The 20456-nt window shown below is 44.3% G+C and overlaps 1 protein-coding gene across 2 annotated transcripts in view; it reads right to left on the reverse strand.

Annotated features, from left to right (window-relative positions):
- Positions 1-20456, reverse strand: part of ALDH1A3 (aldehyde dehydrogenase 1 family member A3) — a 205120-nt gene that overhangs the window by 52427 nt on the left and 132237 nt on the right. For both annotated transcript variants that reach the window (XM_069625028.1, XM_069625027.1), the window contains 2 exons: positions 19315-19479; positions 8291-8448 (listed from right to left, as the gene is read on the reverse strand). In XM_069625028.1, coding sequence (XP_069481129.1) covers positions 8291-8448; positions 19315-19479 — 323 coding nt within the window. The remainder of the gene's footprint in view (positions 1-8290; positions 8449-19314; positions 19480-20456) is intronic.

The following is a 20456-nucleotide window of genomic DNA, read 5'->3' on the forward strand; positions in this document are numbered from 1 at the left end:
TACGACCAGGAGAGCAGTCTCAGTTCTGTGTTTTTTCAGGCTGTAATCATCATTATTTGCAGTCAGTGGTATTTCAGGGCTAAGACCACCTGTTTTATACCATTCTCGCTGACCGCGTAGTGAGGCCCTAGGTCTGACAGTTTTGTAATTTTGCACCTATGCTGGTCATTGGCAAGGGTGCTCATAATTTAAACATAAACCGCCTTCTTTTTTTCAATAGCAGTTTCCTTCACAGCCTAGAAACCATGGCCACAACCGTCAGATTTGGAAATCTGTTGGGACCACATGTATGAAATCATGTAAAAGATGGAGAAATCCGTTGCCTGGGACTATTGTGATTACTGCAATCTTTGGCTCCCCAGACATTTTGGACTACAACGCCACTAACCCCAGCCAGCATAGTCAATGGTGAGGGATCATGGGAGTGATAGTCCAAACCATCTGCATAGCCGCAGTTTGCAGACCACTGCTCCACACAGCAAAGGAGTATTGTGCCTGCAATGTTCACCCTACGTAGCCTCACAAAGCAACAACAAATTGAATTAAATATTCCAACAAAAGAAATCACGCAGGAGAAATTGGCAGGAGATAATCTGGTGCTAAATATTTTTGTGTAGGGAAAACAATGTACTGAAATGACATTACCGTACTTATGGCTTTCTGCCAGTGGGTTAACACTGGTTGCCCTTTATGCCGGTGCCAACCCACTGGCAGCGTCTCTATGTTATCACTGTTTCCTGACCACAACAATGGCGGGTTTGTGTGCAGCAGGCGCCTTCCTTGGGGCACCTGTGCTTTTCAGGGTGACACCCCCACAAACATTCTTTCCTCACCTTCCCCCAATCTAACTCTTTGCCCGCAGCCATAACTCGATTTACCCTTCCACGCTGCCCCACTGTTGTCTCCCATTTTCACCAGTACTTGATTACCGTGATGTACAAAGCTCTTCGGGTCTCCCTTTTTAGGCCTCCCAATCATCCTTAAAAAGGGCCAAAGGTCCCCTGTGGATATATTTACAACAGGAGACATGTCCTTAGTCCCCTTTGCATCAGCAAATGGAAAACTACTGCAGTTTAACATCACGGTTCAGTATGTTCCAGGCAATCGGAATGCCAAGGTGGATCACCCTTCGCGATTGACGTAGGTGGACGATGGTCCTCAGGTCAACGAGGGCGACGAATATCATCGGTTACCTCCATTCACGGCACAGAGAGCGTCGATTCATGGTTTGAAGAGGCTGCCCAGGATCAAGAGGCGAGGTGAATTTCCAAAGTGCTCCAGGAGGGCTGCTGAACTATGCAATTGGAGATCCTGGATTATCAGCAGGTCTTCTCACAACTTGGTCCCTCCTATAATACTAATCAATGTTTATTGATGAGGCCCATGAGGGACATTTACACCGGAGCCTCACCAAGTGCAGATTGCATGATCAGTATTGGTGTCGAATGATGGACGCCATGGCCAATGAAACTATGCGTGACTAGCAGCCCTTCAAATCATCGGACAAAACCAAAAAACTCCTGCATAGCCTCAAGCCAAGGTGGACATCCTAGCAAAGGTATGGGAAAATTAGCCCTTGACATTGTGCGACCTTATGAGCTATTAGGCCCATGCCCCAGGTAATGATTTTATAGGTAGATTGCACCTCTATGTAGTTGGAGTGAGAAGAAATTATGGCCGTAACCACTGATAAGGTCATTCTGTTCCTAAAAAGGATTTTCAGGCGACCACGTGTTAACCAGGTTTTGTTCAAAGAGAGTGAAGTTGCATTTTATTCAGAACAAATGAAGAGCTTGCTACACAACATGGCCATTCACCACCACCCCGCTGCACTGTATCACCAAGAGGGCAATGGGATTGTGAAAAGGGCTAACAAATTTGTTGAGGTTGCGGTACCGTTGCCGATGATTTGGAGTGGAGATTTGTCATGGGTGAAATAGTCATTGCTTACCAGTTTACACCTCACTCATTCATGGGCATAGAGCCTTTTGTCCTTATACAAGATTGCAAGTCCACGCGTAAGGTAGATCCGGCAAGTGCACCTATTGGGGGATGATTATTTATTTATTTATTTGGCATTTATAATGCACGCTTAGCCCAGAGGCATTAAGGCGCAAGGTTTGACATGGGCAAAGTCCTGAAGATAGATTGGCAAGATATGTTAAGGCACACCATGATCACACTGTTGGCACAGAATCATGTTTGCTTTCAGCGGGTGACATGGTCCAGGTTAAGGCTCCCTGAAACATGCCAAAAGGATTTCCCTGTTTCATGTAAAGTATTAGGGGAACAGTAATAGGCCAGGGAATTGTAACTTTGGAGATTGTAGGACCTGAAGCAAAAGCAAGGTAGTGAGGGTACAGCCTCTGGCTACTATGCCTGGTTCCCTGCCCATCAGGCCTCTGTGTGAGATGGTGTCTCAGAACAGTGGGCATGGTAGATGCTGGAGGATCCCCACCGCCCGCTGCATCTCTAGAGGTAGAAACCTTCCTGTCATGTACCGTGATTATGTCTGACACCCCCTTCTCCTTTATCCTTCGCCACCCCGTTCTCTGCCTTCCTGCCCTTGAGGGTCGCTGGAACCTTGCCATAGTCTTCAAGGTTTGATATTGATCTTGTGTGTTGGCATGTTTGTTAACTAGCAACAACTATGGGAGACACCAGGGCTTTTGTTAAGTTAGCAGGTGGGTTGTCCCTGTATTATAACATATACATGCCAACAGGCAAAACCTCTCTGCCAGTGCGTGTCCAATATTTACTTCAGAGTCAGACATTTCAGTTTCCAAAGTAACTTTATTCCTATTCACAATGTTCACTCATAATCTAATGACCAGGGTACATCAACACAGACGCAGACATTCATTAAAAACAGACAATACATTTACAACTTGATACAATACCACAATTTAAAACCATCTCTTCAGTACAATAACCACAAAGTGCAAAATGCCAATAAAGTGCCCCTGTGCTTGTAAACATAAACTCATTTACACTTCAACCCAAAAGTGAAACATTAAAATGCCCATTTAACAGTGCCAACTTCTACATATATCTCGACTGGTCCTACTGAATAAAATGACTCCATTACTGTATGGAAATTCATCCGTACTACACACTGCCCTACATGTTTCGTTCCCTAAACTTTGATCAGCGCCTTCCTGGCTGATTCTGCGGTTCATCCCTTAAAAGCATTTACATGGAGAACTTATTCCAATCCAAAAGTAATATTTGTGTACAATAAGTAGATAGAGAAGTCGTTTGAATATGTGTTGATGGATTCCATACTATCCTTGTTACCATTGCTTTTTAGTTTTCGCTATACAGTGGTGCTTTAGCACCACCTATAAGCCGAAACAAATGCATTGGAGTACAGCTAGGGAGAGATGGCATATAAGGAGGGACAGAATGCTTGTAGGTGTTGTTTGGATATGTACCCGCCGGTGTCCAGTCAAAGGATCGAATATAAAGGATCGAATGACCTTTTGCTCGAATGCAAAAGGATCCAAAAAAAGGGTCGATTTTTTTTTATTTATTTATATATTTTTTTTTTAGTTTGGGTCAGTAAAAAATGTTTTTAATAAAGAAAACGGGGGGTTGGGGTGGATCCCCCCCATAAAAAAAATAACAAAAAATTCGACCCTTTTTTCGGTCCTTTGACTGTCGATCAAAAGGCATTCGATCCTTTTGTTTTCGACCCTATGACTGGCAACCGTACCCGCCCGTGGCAAAGCTAATCTCTTTGGCTATTAAACCCCTTTCTTGCTCATCCCTGCCCAAAGCATACGCTCCTGGGATATTTTTGAGCTAACTCTACCAAGCCTTAAAATCATATTTTGCACTCTAATTGTCTGGCAGGGTTTTTTCAAAGCAGTCTTCTGAGAGCCATTGGTTTAATTGTTGTAATAAGAATTTCTTAACCAGGCCTGCCTTTAGCCACTTGATTTATACGCAGTATGTGTGTCCTTCACTGAAGTCTTTTCAAAAACAGCTGCTACCATTATGGTTAGTTAGTACCTTTAAAGCAATGCCTGTAAAATAACTTTCAGGACATCATTTGGGGGTCACCAGGGGTCACAGCTGCGACCCCTGGGACCACAGTTGCAACCCCTGGGGACTCCCTTGAGGCCCTAAATAAACATTTTTTAAAAAGGATGCTCCTGGTGTAGTGGGGGCCCCTCGGGTGTTGGGGGGAGCCTCGCCACATCAGGCCTGGTGGATCCCTGGCCCACTCCTCACCCATCTGGATGAAGACCTTGCCGGGGAGGTGCTCAGTAGGGGTTGGCGTTGGAGCTGACCGTGACATGTGGCACATGTCACATGCCACATTCAGCTCCAACCCCTTCTCCTTCGGCTTCCTCACTGCTCACATACAGGAACCAGGAAGCTCTGACAGCTTCCTGGTTCCTGTTTGTGAGCAACACAGAGGAGCCAAAGGTGACCTGGAAGGACGGACCAAAGCTGCAAGAAAAAGGCATGAAGGCTTTTAAAAATAAATATGATGTGGTATTTTGCATGTGTGAAGTGTGTGTCGGATGTATGTGATGGTGGTCGAATGAGAAGTAATGTGATGTGATGATTGTTATTGAAAGTTCTGGGTGGTGGGTGTGTGCCTGTGTAGAGAATGCAATGAGTGAATGTAAGAAAAGGTGTGGGTGACTGGTGGGTGAATGAGAAGTGATGTGATGTTGTGTTTTTGAATGTTGTGGGTGGATGTGTGCCTGTGTAGAGAACGCAATGGGTGGAGGTAAGAAAAGCTGTATGGCTGAAGGACTGCTGGGTGAATGAGTATGAATGTGGTGGTGTGTTTTTGAATGTTCTGCGTGGTTGGGTGTGTGCCTGTGCAGAGGATGCAATGAGTGCATGTAAGAGGAGGTATGAGTGAGGGACTGCTGGATGAATGAGTATGAATGTGGTGGTGTGTTTTTGAATGTTCTGCGTGGTTGGGTGTGTGCCTGTGCAGAGGATGCAATGAGTGCATGTAAGAGGAGGTATGACTGAGGGACTGCTGAGTGAATGAGTATGAATGTGGTGGTGTGTTTTTGAATGTTCTGCGTGGTTGGGTGTGTGCCTGTGCAGAGGATGCAATGAGTGCATGTAAGAGGAGGTATGAGTGAGTGACTGGTGGGTGAATGAGTATGAATGTGGTAGCGTGTGTTTGAATGTTCTGGGTGGGGGATGGGTGACGTGCCTGTGTGGTGAATGCAGTGTGAATGAATTTGACTGGGGATGTATGGGTGAGTGACCGGTGGATTAAAGGGGATGCATTTGTGCATGTGTGTGTAAGGCCCTGAGAGACTGGGGATCAGAGCCAGTTTTTTGCCCATTGCCAGTAAAGATACTATACAAAACATCTTAAAGTGAACATGAGTATGGTCTTCTGTGGGAATTCTAGCATATATTGGTGGAGAGTTGTTTTCACTCACCCAGTGTGAGCTTTTTATCTTGTCCTTTATATATGGGCATTATTTGTTTTTAACTCTTTGTATGTTTACCATGCAACCACCGACATGTGGTAACCAGTAGACTTTAGGGTGAATAAAAATACTTTTGAAATTCCCAGTGTACTACGCACCACTTGTCAGCTATACAGCTTTTTCTACGAGATATATTTTTTCCACACTCGTAGCCACAAAAATCTCCAAGGTGCTTGCTGTCAGGTTCTTGCTGTTTCAGTTGCATTATAAACAGCCTTAGTCTCCAAATACACAATTGATTAAGTTTTGGGACAGTTTCTCCTACCTATCCCTCTTAGATAGGCGCTGCACCATCCGCATCTAGTGGCAGGCACCCCCGCTAGGGCCAGGGTGTTCTTCCTGAAGGCCAGGCAGCTCACTGCTCTTCTCACATGTTTTTCCAAAAATGTCCTGACTGTCATTTTGTTTGACCTATGTAACTCAGTATTTTGCTCCTCAAGAACCGTTTATGGTGTGTTTCACATATATTGGTGGAGCCAGCATGGAAATGTCTGGGCAAAGCCAGCATGACATTTTTTTTTATACTTGCATATATTACATGGACCGGCATGATCATGCATTGGGAAGAGCTCTGAGCACTTTTGGTGACTTGTATCTATTGTACTTTTTTCATGATTTACCCTACGCCCTAAACAACCAATTGTTGGCCTTTTAGCCATATTTTCACATAAAAGTGTGCTATGTAATGCACCATTTTAACCCATTATTCAAAACATCTTCTCCGGGGAGGGAGAAGAATCCCTAAACCCATTTTTGTTAGTTTGGGCTCCCTCGGCATGCTCAGTTGTAATCACATACTTGTGGCAAATATGTACACCCTCCAAAAAACAACTCACCAGCCATTACTGGTGGCCTGTATATTTGTGGACCAGGCAACGCCCCCTTTATTCTACGTTATGTGAAACATTTAAGCTTGAAAAAAAAGCATATTTGCTTCTTTAACTTGCAGTAGTGCATGCCCCTGCAGCGGCATTATCATCATGGACATTGGTCAAACGTGGTGGTCCGGGCCGGCCCAGGCTGTGGCATGCCCTATGCTTTGTTAAGGAACTTGGGGAGGGGGCACACCATAGCTCGCAGCAGGGCCACCAAATTCTGTGCCACGCTGTTGGGCACCACTGGGTCTGACAAAGGGGTAGTATGCAGTGCGTGCCTTGAAGTCTGCCAGTGAGTCCCCGGGTGAGAAGCTGTTTTCAAATTAAAATAACTGTGTGGTGCCACAGATTTATGTGTGCAGCAATGATATTACATTAAATTGTGTTTTTTTAAAGTCCTCTGGCACCCAGTATTGCGCTTAGATAATAATAACTATGGGGGGTGTTGGGTTTATTGAAAGAACCTTTCCCAGGTATTATACTCCAGCAAAGATAACATTATCAGGTGCACTCCCCTCTGTGCATGCTGACCAGTCAAATAGGTTTCTTCTATCATAACGATAGCTGACTCATAGATACATTTATAACCAGGGCATTTTGCTGACACTAAATCCTGGTCAATGGTTTCATTTTCAGGCATTGCTCGTGCAACCTTTTACTCCTGGGTAAACAGACAGTGCACACCTCCTCAGGTCAGTGCTTTTTTGGCTTGTTTAACACAGCAACACCACACGTAACTGGTACTTCTTTGTCCATTGATCTATAGATGTTTCACACACTAGCTGTAGCCTACGTTAGAGATTTCAGTTACCCTGTTACAAGTACTGCATTATGGATGTTTTACATCTAGACCATTTGTCGAATCTGGAAAATGATATTCCCCAAATGTGTGATCATGGACAAATCTCGCCTGCCTCTGTACCTCCTTTCTTACATCTGGCTGAAATGAGAGAGCCTGGAATCACGGTTGCTAGATGCATCTGGAAAATCTGAAGGTCGTTTGCCATCACTTCCCATGGTGTCGCTTGGGGCGGGGTCAAATGGCCACTTCCTGTGATGTCATCAGGGGGTCAAGGGTTGTGTGATGTCACTTCCGCTACCCTTGGCCTTTTGGTGAAATGAAGTCCCTGATAACTTTCCCATATCTACACAAAAGCCAAAACTGTTGGCATTTTCAATGCTTGTTAATTATTATTGTTTGTTTTATTATGGTGCTCTTTGAAATGACTTGTGAGCTGTAAATGACTACGAGAGAATACAAAACAGAGACTGTGGGCCTCATTCCGAGTTTGGAGGTAGCTGCCTCCAAACTCGGGTCCGGGTCCGGGTTCCCTGAAGGGGGACTTACTGGGTCATTCCAACCTTGGAGGACCCGGTATTTCCCCATTCAGGAAAGCCATCCTCATTCCCATTCGAGCCCCATAGGGCTCAATGGGAATGGGAAGGGAGCTAATAACGGGCCCGTTATTTAGTCCTTTAGCGGCTCCCGCTAGGGGCGGCTGGTTTACCAACTGCCCTTAGTGGGACCCGCTAAAGGACCTCGGAATGCAGCAGTATGGGGTTACCGGCATCCTTACCGGCGCCATAAACCCCTTACCGCCACACTCGGAATGAGGCCCTGTGTGTCTGTGCAACAAGAATAGGGGGGAGGTAACAGCGAAACACAAGCAAGAGTAAGGAAACCCAGTAGGAGCTCTTTTTCATAAAGATGTTAATAGTGAGATAAACATAGTTTCCTTCTGTACTTCCGACCCCTCCAGACAACTGAAAGAAAGACACACCTGTGGAAAAGGAGCTTAAGTTGTCGTGGAAGCTTCGCTCTTCTGTCGGACCCATTCATGTGCTCTTACTGAAATGGCTTGTTTAAAGGTAGCTTGACAACTTTTTATCAAAACAGTTGATTCCTTTCTGTATGTCCAGCCATTTGGCCAATGAACTCACCAGACTGTGCCAGACTGCATGGAGGAGGCGATGGTCATGGCTTTATCCAGACTTTTGGTGAACACTGCGGCAGTGAGTCCATACTGCGTGTTGTTGGCTCGCTTAATGACGTCTTCTATACTCTTGAACTTCATTATCGACTGCACTGGTCCAAATATCTACGGTTAATGACATCAGAAGGATTAGAAGACGGTGGAGGAAATATTTATTTCTTAGCTTATTTACTTTGGGGCTTTGCAAAGTGCCAGATGAGGACAGAAATTTGACGAGCACACAGGGGAATCTTCTTCTAATATCTCCTTCACACTGAGGGGCACCCGGTGAGAACTCACCGAAGTCCCGTAGGAAGGATAAACAATGTCATCATTAACAGGTTGGGTCTTATTTAAGCAATAAGCCCTGAGACAAGGGGCATTACTGCATCAGGTAATGCCCATACTTACAGGGCCGAGTGAATATGGCCGCCACGGAATCGGCGAAGGGTCTACATCTAGTCCCTTCTCCCTTTGCATGGCAGCCGAAAAAGATATGCCAGTTGCCGGAAAAGGAAAGAACGTTGCAGGATGCTGTGCAGGAACCCCTTAGGTCAGGGATTCACAGGCTTATAACACTGCTTTTACATTGAAGAATTAGCATGCAGGGTATTAACCAAGCAAACATTCTCACACTTCATTCCCATTCTAATGCCACACACATTAGTCTCACCCAATTATGGATGCAGAGTTGCCCCTAACTGTAGTGGTAGATTGTGTGTTAAAGGGGTGAACTTAATACGCTGATGCTGATGGAAGGGCGGGCTTCAGCATTTAGTTTTTTTTAAATTGTCCGCCCGGATGAGTTACGTACCTGTGAGAGGGAAAGTATAAAGGCCCAGAGCAATATCTGTTGCTTCATGAAGGCACTACCTTTGGATTACATGTCCCCCCATTCTGGCTTTAGGGATGTTCTGAACCCTTCCCACCAGTCTGGGCAAAGTGGGGGGCCAACATGTAAGAGTTAATTAAGCAATAAGCCCTGAGCTGAGGGGCCATTACCGCCACAGGAAGTTTTTTTTGCTAATATTTATTTTTTCAGTTGTCAGATACTCCAGCGTTTAGCAACCAAAAAAAGAAAAGAAAAGAAAAGACGGCCACCATGGAACGGGATACGTAGTCTGTTCTCCATTTCCCTTTTGGCCATTCATAAGAGTTTTAAAAAAGTAAACATAGAAGATGGCCTCTACGGAACGGGAGAAGGGACTATAGTCCCCTTCTCCCTTACCATGGTGGCCATTAAAAAGGAGGGGGGGGAATGTAAATAAAGAAGATGGCCCCCATGGAACCGGAAGAAGGAACTACACGTAGTCCCTTCTACCTTTCCATGGCAGCCATTCGAACATTCAATGCACCTCGGGAAAGGCGACTCGGCAAGGACAAATGAGCTTGCTTGTTACAAGCTGATTGTCCCTTGCCGGGTACTAATACAAGTGAAACACTGTAGTGGATTTTACATTCTAGGCCTGCAACCTCTGTACCTCCTAGCACCAAACACAACATCTCTGTGTCTATATATCTCTCTGTGATATGAAATATGTACACAAAGTCAGGCTAAGGGAAGCCAGTGAGCATTTAGAGTGGGGGAGGTTTGGGCCTGGGCCACCAGGAAGCACAGGATCGATGTATTCATTTGCAGCTATTGTGATTGGGTGAATATTGAGAATGATGATTTCTACAGAACCTTTGTTATTGTATCCCTTTAAATGAATATATAGTTGCAATGGTAGAAGAAATACAAATTGACATACATTTTCAAGGTAGAGCGCTCAAGTTATCTTAATGTATTGTACCCAAGATCCAGCTTACTACCATTACTAATGGCAGACGGCACTTACTCTGTGATGCAAAGCACTTGTTTCCTTTGTGCTCTCTGTTTCTATAAGTGTTAACCAGGAGTGTGCCTCCCATGCACTGTGAGTAGGTAACTTGATATGTAGCCCTTCGTCCCTTGTTGTTACCTAATCACGGCGCAGCGTGTGCATCTGTGTGGGGTGAACTAAGATTTTACACTTCTCCCTTATTCGATGTCCATTACTCTGTGCAGCCCTCCGCCCTACTGCTGTACTTTGAAACAGTGGGATTCACTTTGGGCTCCCCTTGAGACCATCGTTCTTCGCCTGCCAAGTAATTTTAGAAGGGGAAAGACCATATGCAAATCAGGGTTGGTCCCACCCCTTCTGCACGATACTATAATCATCGCCAGCCATGTTTCGACCTTGTTGGGCCTCTTCAGAGAGGAGTACCTTGGATTTCTAGGTCCAGCAGGCACGGGAACCTTATGTATCACAATAATGTATAAACCACCACAAAAGTGGCCTGTGAATGTTTACAGGTCAGTGCTTTGAAAAGTCAGCGGCCAGTGAAAATCTGTAGCTCATGTTTTCAAAGGTGACAAGCCACCCTCAAACAACGTCCTATCACTTCTTCCCGCACAACACACCTTTAGCTCACCCACAACACCCCAACAAATGAAAAAAACAACAGAACATCTTGTGTTGTAGCTCCAGCACAGAGTAATTGAAGCAGACAAACTTTGAACATGTCCCACTGCCTAGCTGGGTCCTACTATAACCCAGCAGGTCAGTGAGGCATGTTATATGGAACAGTGGGGGTGGCAACCGTGTGCTCTCCCTCACAGTGGTCTCAAAATCTGGTAGTTAGGGTTCTCCTCAGACACGTTTTCCAAGACCTAACCCTGAATCTTTTGTTTAAAGAAATTATTATTAGTGTATACAAGTATAAACCTTTTGCACTCTAAAAACATTAAAAAGAGAAGTAGAATAACAGATTACAATAAGAGCATGACATAATTTCACAATTTCTGTAAAAATGTCATAATTAGTAAAAACTATTTTTCAGAAAAAAAAGTCCTGAAACATCAGTAAAACAATATATCTAGAGTAAACCTAATATTTTCTGTAAACATTTCATGATCGCTAAATCCAAATTACAATCGTGATTATTTAAGATCCTAGACCAAAACAACTCAGCACACAAAAATAATTTGTGCGACACAAAGCAAAGAAATACAAATGAAGTACATGTAAGACATGACATTCAATTATCAAATGATTCAGTGTTTCTATGGTCTGCCCACAATATCTACAAATCCTTTGGGCCCTAGACTAATCTTCTTTTGCACCCAAAACATCTCTGGTTGGCAATACATGTAGTTTAAAGCATAACAACATATCTATATACATTTTTAAGAGTGTTTTTTAGATAAGCTGGAAGAACGTTTTAAGATTTAACTTCATATTGGATGTGGTAGAAAAGATCATTTGTAGCTAAACTACGATTCCCTATCCAGTCATCCTCAAACACGTTCTTCTTAACCTTATTCGGATGGACAATAAGCTCATCCATTGAGCCATTTTTAATAAATAATGTACAGATAATCTGTTCTGTCCACATTGCTAATATGTTACACCTGTTCTTAAACATTTCTTTGTTCAAATCACAGAACAAGGTATTTTTTGGAGGATCTAACACATTCCTAAATAATTGAAGAGAACTCCACGTAGCACAGGCACACAAAGAAATTAGGCCCAGTTCATGCCTTAGTATGGAAATAGGAGTTCCCTGGGGTAGATATAAAATCTTTCTCCATATGAGCACTTCAACCCTGTGCCAATTTGCCAGCAATAAACCTGATTCCACTCCTCATAATAGGTGTGCACCATTTTTCTGTGGTAATATTTAAGAATTGGAACTGCCGAAAACGTCAAAATGTTCTATCGAACTGGCGAATTTTGATTTGTTTTGCATATATGACCACAACTAGATATTTGAATGAGGAAACTATCTCCAGACGAGAGTGATTTAACCACCAACTCGGCTGGGGTTTACCTCGCTTTGTATAGTTAATCTCAAAAGCCTGCGATTTCTTAATGTTTAGCTTCAGGTACAAATTAGAAAAATAAACGTTTTCGTTGTCAATGAACGTTGAAGACCTATCGGGGTCAAATCAAGAAGGACAATATCGTCTGCATATACCAAATAATTTAAAGACTAGCACCTGGCCTCTGAGTATAGCTTCAAATCTTCTGGAAGATATCTCCATGGTCGCAGATATAAAAGTTAAAAAGAAAGGGTGCAAGTACACAGCTTTGGCGAAGGCTCCAGTAAGAATGAATCCACTTTGAAGTCTGTCCCATTTGATCCAATCAGATCTTTAATTTTTTTCTCTGAGTGTAAGGCTATTAGGATACTAAGGATGCCCTTTGGACAGACACCGACACATTTACAGTTTTCCCAATAAAACGGCCCTATTTAAACAATCAAATGCCTCTCTGATGTCTAAAGAGGTACAAAAACAAGGTTGTTTACACAATTTGGACTGCAATTGAACAAGATTAATTAAAAAACAATGTAATTAGGTGCCTGTACCAACCCTAAACCCAGACTGATTGGCATCAAGACAACTTATTGAAGAAGCTCAAACCTGTAGTTCTTGAAGAATATGACTACAAAACCTTTTACTTGATGAGTCCAAAAGAGATATTGGGCGAGAATATTTGGGCAACATCCTATCACCACTCTTATATATCAAAACTATAAGGGCTGCCTTACAAGAACACAGGATTCTATTAAACTATACCATATTTTTAAAAAGACCCCATAAAATTGCTCTCCATAACAAAACATTAGATTTCAGTGTAGCATTAGTGAGCCGGCCTGGTGCATTTGATTTTTTCGACCTCAAAATTAGTGATTTGATCCCATCATGGTTCATTGCTACAGAGTCCTTCCATTTGGTATTTAAAATAAGCAGTAGGATCTCCTTCCCCGTTGCTGCATTTAAGTTAGTCAAATGGGCTTCCCAAACTACTGCAGCAATTGTTTGGGAGCTTTGTGTGTTGGGAGCCTTCAAAAGACGCAAAAAGGTTTCTGCATCTTTCATAACGACGGTTGCCAGCATAACTTCAGCATCAGCTGTAAAGAGAATAGCCCGGTTATCCTTGATCCAGTCTCTGTAACCCATTTTCAGCATGTTTGCATGGATTTATTTTTAATTTGGATCACTTTTATATAGTTTCTTTAGTGACCTAGTCCTGAATCAGATTAGTAGTATTTGCGTCTTTTGTTTTGTTTTGTTTCATTGTGTAGGTAACACTCTACCTGTTTTGTCAATAAATCTGTTGCGCTTCAGCTGTTCTTGCGTTAGGACATTATAGGCATGGACATATAGGGCCGATTGCAACTCGGACCGTTTCCAGCAGACACATCCGTAAGTCCACGTTAGGAAGTGGGAGTCAGACTGGCTCAGTATGGACATCCTGCGTGGATTTCATTTGTCTGCACAGATGCACCTAAACCCCTGAAACGCATCATGAGCTCATCTTGTAGAAGATGAATGTGGAGTGGCTTTTGGTTGATTAGTGCATTTTTCTCCAAGCACTGCCCTCAGTTATTCATGGAGTTCTGTTGCTTGAAATAGTTGTCGATTGAAACTCCAGTTATGTCCCATGTAAGGTGTGATTCTAACTCTAATTTAATCGAGAGCGGTCAGTGATCAGCTGCGGGAGTACCTCCGTAGCACTCAAGACATTTGATCGTTTTCCGGGGCCTTATGTGGTCTTAATGAAGACTAACAACTAGGTGGCAAAAGTACTTGAAAACAGTCTGGGGCAACCCTTGCAAGGCTCTTCTGGCCTTAGCTCATTAGTTAGGTCTATCTGCAGAATTGCAGCTGAAAGCATTGTCAGCCACCTATATGCAAGTGGAGGAGACTATTTGGGTCAGATGAGTGTTTCCAATCTCTCAATGAGGAGAAGTTTTCTCAGAGCTCTCTCCAGTTCAGGGTACTCCAGTTAGACCTTTGTGTATTCAACCATGATGCTATTTTGTTCCACAACAAGTGCATCGTCCCTGAGCTATCCCGCCAGCCCAGGTATTGTTGGGGATTCCCTGTTGGTACTAGATCCCTTAATTCCCTGTTGTTTCAGTTGTCAGTGGCTCTGGGTTGGTTACTTTCATTGCTCCTGTCTCCTCTGGGGTGCCCTGACCATCCCAGCCAATGTATGGTTCCCATGAGCTTCCTTCCAGGTTGTATATGGTTTGGGCATGGCACAATTGATTGCAGCCAAACTGACCATGGTCAATTTGGCCGCAAAGCCAATTTTGCCACGGCCAAATCCGCAAAAACTAAAACCCCTCACCCATCCCATACACTCCCCCACCCAACCCCTATTTACCGCTCCGTTGTCCGCTCTTCTTGTAAGCCTGCAGCATAGGACCCGTCCCTCTTCCGCGGGTTGGATGCGACGACGCTGAGTCTGAGTATTTTCTTTTTTTTTGTCCCCTGCCGCCAATCCTCTCAAAGCGGGGGACACTCCCACTACCCCCCAAAAGCCATCACTACCAAAACATGGGGAACGGGGGACACGCCCACAACCTCCGCTCCTCATGTTTGGTAGTGATTAGCCAAACTTGATAGTTTACAAACGATCAAATGGTACTGGCCGAATTTGGCCAGATTTACCATACGATCGTTTGTAAACGATCAATTTGTGTAATTCCTTCTTTGCACGGGCACTAAAAGGTGTGAGTTAGTACACTTGGGTATACCTTTACATATAAATTGGCCAAATTTAGGAATATTTGAAGCCCCCGTTGATGTACCTTTTATTTGTTTATAGTATGTTCAATTGAATCAAAAATAGCTCCTTGGAAACGCCTCCATCAGAAGGAACTTGTCGTTTTACAAAATGGGCCATCAACCACTGACACGGACAAAGGTCTGTTCGGCAAAAGCTGCTACTGAGTTTTTGTGTACTGCCCTCTTATACCTTTACGCTCTGATTTCATGAAGCATTTCTGGTTAGCATTGCTAAATAGATACATTTAAAAGCATAGAACTATCTGTGTCGAAGTAATTATAATCTTCAGGTTTCTTGGTGGTCTCCCTGTAGAGCAGGGTTGTCCAACTCCCGGCCTCGACAGCCGGATCCAGGCCAGGTTTTCAGGATAACCCTCATTATTATTCATGAGATAACTTTGCATACAATGATTCTAACTGTATGCGCATTTTTCCTTATGAATATTAATGATGTATATCCTGAAAACACATCAGGATTCTTGCCTGCAAAGTCTGGAGTTGGAGAACCCTGCTGTAGAGGATAGCCTGTAGCAGGAGGTTGCAGCCATCACCTGCATTGTTTCCCGAGCTCCATCAGTGATCGGATATGGCACGGTTTCTGGTATCCTTCTTTGATGAAGTAGCATGTTATGACCAAGAGCCTGAGACAGGTGGTATACCCTAACTTTTCAACATGAAGAAAGGTGGTGCCTTGGTGGAACTAGAATTAGAAGAGCCGGTGGCTTTTATTTTCATTCCTATCAAGGATCTTGCACCTCAACTTCCTTAGGCCCAGAGAGGGACAGGGTTATCTGTCACCTGAAGAGGTTCTTGGGCACAAGCAGTGGGCTTTTCATGGCTCCCTTGACCAGAGCCAGAGCAGTCTTGAGCCCTGGGGCGGGCCTCGATGATGAGCATGGAGAGGTTGGGAGAAAGGATGAGTTGGTCCCTAGATTGGAGGGTCCAGCGGGCAATGGCGACCTGATAGGGCCTGACCAGATTGGGGGACAGCAAAGCTGGGTCCAGGTTGTGAATCCAGAGTGAAGACAGGTGGCATCCTTTAAAAAAGGCACCTAACACTAAAATGAACACACACGGGATGTGACTGCATCGTGACGTGGAGCAGTGGAAGACACCCTAGTGCAAGACCTTGTGGCGTCGAAGATGAGGATTGTTCCTTCATTGCAGTGGAATGGCAGTAAGGCACAGGCAGGTCACAGAAGGCGGGCTGCCATACAGGTAGAGTGAGGTTTAAAGAAGGAAATAAATGTTGGGCTCAGTGACACAGGACGGAAATACAAAGGGGATTCGGAAGCTTGGGGAGAGGAAAAAGAGAAGCTTGAGATGGGGTGCAGAAAGCGAGAGAAAGAACAAGGGTACAGAGCTGAGGCAATGGGTGCAGGGACCTGAATCAGTGAGGGAAACAAGACAAAAGAGAGAGAGAAAAGGCGAAGGAGAAAATGAAGAGTCGCTAGAGTAAAGAAGAGGAGAATTAGAGAAAGACGGGAAGGAGAAAAGAGCAGAAGTTTGAATGGCACAGAGACGGCTAGGAATGGGAGAAAATGGAGAAGCTAGCCCGGTGGTCCGGACAAGACTTGTTACCCAGAGGAACAGCCGAGCTCTGATGAGAGGAGGGAGAAAACAACACAGGGAGTGAGAGGTTTGGAGGCAAGAGAAGAGAATGGGGGCAAAAGTGAGGAAGGAGAAATAAAACAAAATAAGAGACCGGGAAAAGAGGAAGTGAGGAAGAGAAAAGGAAGGGAGAAATAGCAAGTGACAAAGATGGGGAGAGCTGGCAATTCACAGGAAGGAAAGGAAAAGGGCAGAAGAAAGAGAAGAAAAAGGGAAAACTGGTGGGGTGACAAGGTGGTGCAAGGGGGGGGCGGAAGGAGAAGAGGGAAGAAAAACGGAATGAATGTACTTAAGGGAAGATGGAAAGAAGGCAAGATAAGCAAGAAGGGGAAACATTGTGAAGGTGAAGGGCCAGAAGGACAGAGGCCTAGCAAGAAGAACAGGAAGAATAAGACTGAGTTCAATGAAGGTGTTAAGAAGGTAAGAACCGTAAAAACAGCATGAATGAAAGGTGAACAGAATCCAGTTTCAGGCTTCTGGACCGGAGAAAAATGCTATACACTCACCTTTTTCCAGAGGGGAATAGCTTAGTATGCCAAGGAGGGCAAGCACACTCCTCGGCCAGGAGGGCTTTCAGTCGCAGCTCACGACAGCCCCTAGGGGGACACCACAAGGGACATGTGGGGCATTAAGTCCCAAGTATGGCAACCATACTCTTGGCACCCCTCTCCTAGAGAGCTTTGGAGCATAACCCTCATTCTGGAAGTTAGGAAAACCCAAGAAGTACACCTATACTGGTTTGCCCCCACCTTGACCACCAATTATTCAGAATATGTTTTATTTTGTTGCTTGTCCAGCTTACTCCAATTTAGGAGGGTTGGCTCCAACTGCCTCCAACCCTATCCTATGACTAAGAGGGCGATGTTATAAAAGAACCAGGCACTTTTGAACTGTGGGAAGTGTTTATGAAGATGGGGGCACTTCTAAGAACTTGGGAACCTGAGTGCCAATCGAATATTTGAATATCTAGATCTCAAACCCAATAGTTTCGAAGGTACCAAGCTGCTCAGTTTGTTGTAACTGGCTGAGAACGGTATCAGGTAATTTTATCCCCACCAATAATATCGCCATATGTATGGTCATGGGGTAAGACCATAGGTAATATTATTAGTACGGATAACCTATGGAGTTATTGGGACCGGGGGTTGCCGGGGGGACCCCGCTACATAAAAAAATTATGGGGGTTGCAGGGGTGTCCCCCGCAGGTTCCATGGCTTAATATCACCACAAGAATATGGCGATATTTTTGTATGGCGATATTTTTCCGGGGATATTAACACATGGAACCCTGAAAACATGGCTTCAATTAAGACGAGAGTGTGATCAACTACACTTGCGTGCACCCTGAGGATGATTCACAGCCAGAAACAGTACTCGTAGAAAGACCTCCTCAAGGTCCGGGATACATTGGGCCGTTTGAGGATAGCTAAATTGGCACAGGACAAGCTTTAAATGGGGGGTTTAAACCTTAATGTAGGGTTTAGTATCGTGAGCGAGGACATCAGCAGCTTGGTCAGGGACTCGCGTTGACTATGGCATAAGCCCTGGCTAACGCCGGTTTTGGGATGGACTGGAGAAGGCCCTGCCGTTGAGTGTGCCACAGCATTCATAGTGCGTGACCGCATATGCGCACCCTAGAGGTAGCCCAGGTCTTGCTTCCTGTGTAACTGAGAGATCTGATCTCTTTGGTGCCATTCCACCTCAACTGCTGGTGTCTCCTTGTGTCCCTCTCCCCGGCTCAATCATTTGCCCAGCCATCAGCTGGTTCGAAGCCATGTGTTAAGATGAGAGGTAGGCTCTGACCTCAAGTACACAGACTAGCTGTGGAGCCACATAGGTTATACCAGGAATCTTTATTGTACATATGTACATTTGTATAAGTTCCAGTTACTTGCAGTATGTACATCACAGGATCAAGTAGACCCAGGTAGACATTATAGAAACAGACCCACCGGCCATCCTCTCACTCCCAGCTCAGGCCCCCAACTGACATTCATAGAAAACTCACACACAACACTCACCCAACATTCTCCACCATCCCAAGGTTACTTAATTTGAGGTTTGGATTTTGAAATTGAGATATTTGTTCATTTCTGAAGTGCACACTCTACGATGTGACATTTAAGGAACACGTGGGTAGCCCGTTCTTACACTGGGCCCCTATACCTTCCCTTCACCCCTAGTGAGCCAAGGATAACAGCAAGTACTGATATCAAACCAAGCGCGTGTGCGCATGCGCACATAACTGCATCACAGTATAGGGTGACCAGATTTTCAAAACAAAAAACCAGGATGGCCAACAACATAAAAGAGAGACTACAACATCGCAGCCCACCAATTACCGCCCCTCCCCCAACACGCCCCCGCAACCACCCCCTCAACCATATATCCAGCACGTCTCCTTTTTATAAACTGTATATAATCTCATTTGTGCAATTTTGTCTGTGAATCGTGGCATGTGAACTCAAAACGAGCAAGAGCTCTAATTGATATTACATGGCTTGCCGTACAACAATTTCCAAGCCAGTCTCTGTGGCACAGTCAGTAAGTGTTCTGAGTCGTACCTGAGAGGTTGCGGGTCCGAGACAAACCTCCAACTTCAAAATTCTGAAAGTGTTGTGAAAAATAATTATGGTTTTAATTACCGTAGCCCCCCAAACATGCAAACCCCGGACGGGGTTTCAAAAATAAAAAAACTCCCGGGATCCCGGGTTGGAGGGTGATTTTGCCAGACTGTCCCGGGAAAACCCGGAAATCTGGTCACCCTATCACGGTACCTCCTCCTTGGCGATCCTCATGCCGTCCGTCACATCGGAAAACACGGTGGGTTTGATGAACAGTCCTTTTTCTGTTAGGGCGGCACCCCCACATTCCAGCTTGGCCCCTTCTTTCTTCCCACTTTCTATGAGCCCCAAAACCTTATCAAATTGGGCTCTGTCGATCTGAAAGGCAAAGATGTCTGATTAGGGTTGCCACCTTTGTTTAGAGCAGAAACCGGCCTTGAAGCCCCGCCCAGATTTTAGAAACCACACCCCTTTCATAGATTTAAAATCTGTAGCACAATAACAGAGGAGAGAAACAATCATGCTTGTCGTTTTTTTTTTAACGTACTATTATGGTGTAGTAAAAACAGTCTGCATTATTCAAATAAAAAATAATTAAGGCTGAAAATGACATTTCACTAAATTATATAACATACATTTATTGAGCATGGAGAAATGAAAAGCTAACATGGTTCTGACATAAGTGGATCCAGTGGATCTCCAGCTGCTCATATTGTAACGACATGTCATTTGCCCAACTTGATCCATCTTGCCAGATGAATAAATGACACTGGTCATTTCATTTAATTTCCAAAAATGTTATTCATTTTAAAAACAGCTGTAAAAACCTTCCTTCACATAAATTTTTTGTGTAAGCTTTGAACCCTACTGAATCATTGGAATAGTTCAGTGAGTTAAGAACCTGCAGCACCGAAATTACATACATCACTGCCGCTGGTACATTAACCCACCAAGCAAACATTCCAAAATAAAGTAATGTGGCTAAAAGGTAAGCGTGATTATCTGACCATTTTACAAAGTGTGCACCAATGACATAATGGTCTTTTGCAATTTTTAGAGGCATAGCCAATTACATTGACTTGTGACTGATTTTTTTCCCCTTCCTCCTAGCCTTTTGCAGTAACTGGCCTATATTTAAATATCCTCATTTTAGCTTTGGTGCTGTACTTGTTAGGCATATCAAAGAGCACTATGATATACCTCTTGCTCTCTTACACAATGGTGAAGTTTGAGTTCCCCAATGAAATGCAGATCCACAAATAGCAGGCGTGAAATATGATGCAGGCACACAGGCTATGAATGCCGATAAGATGGCTCAGCGGGTTGAGTACACGCTGCTGACATCTGCATGTGAT

Source organism: Ambystoma mexicanum, chromosome 11 (assembly GCF_040938575.1).
Source record: "Ambystoma mexicanum isolate Mex_15411 chromosome 11, UKY_AmexF1_1, whole genome shotgun sequence".
Lineage (NCBI taxonomy): Eukaryota > Metazoa > Chordata > Amphibia > Caudata > Ambystomatidae > Ambystoma > Ambystoma mexicanum.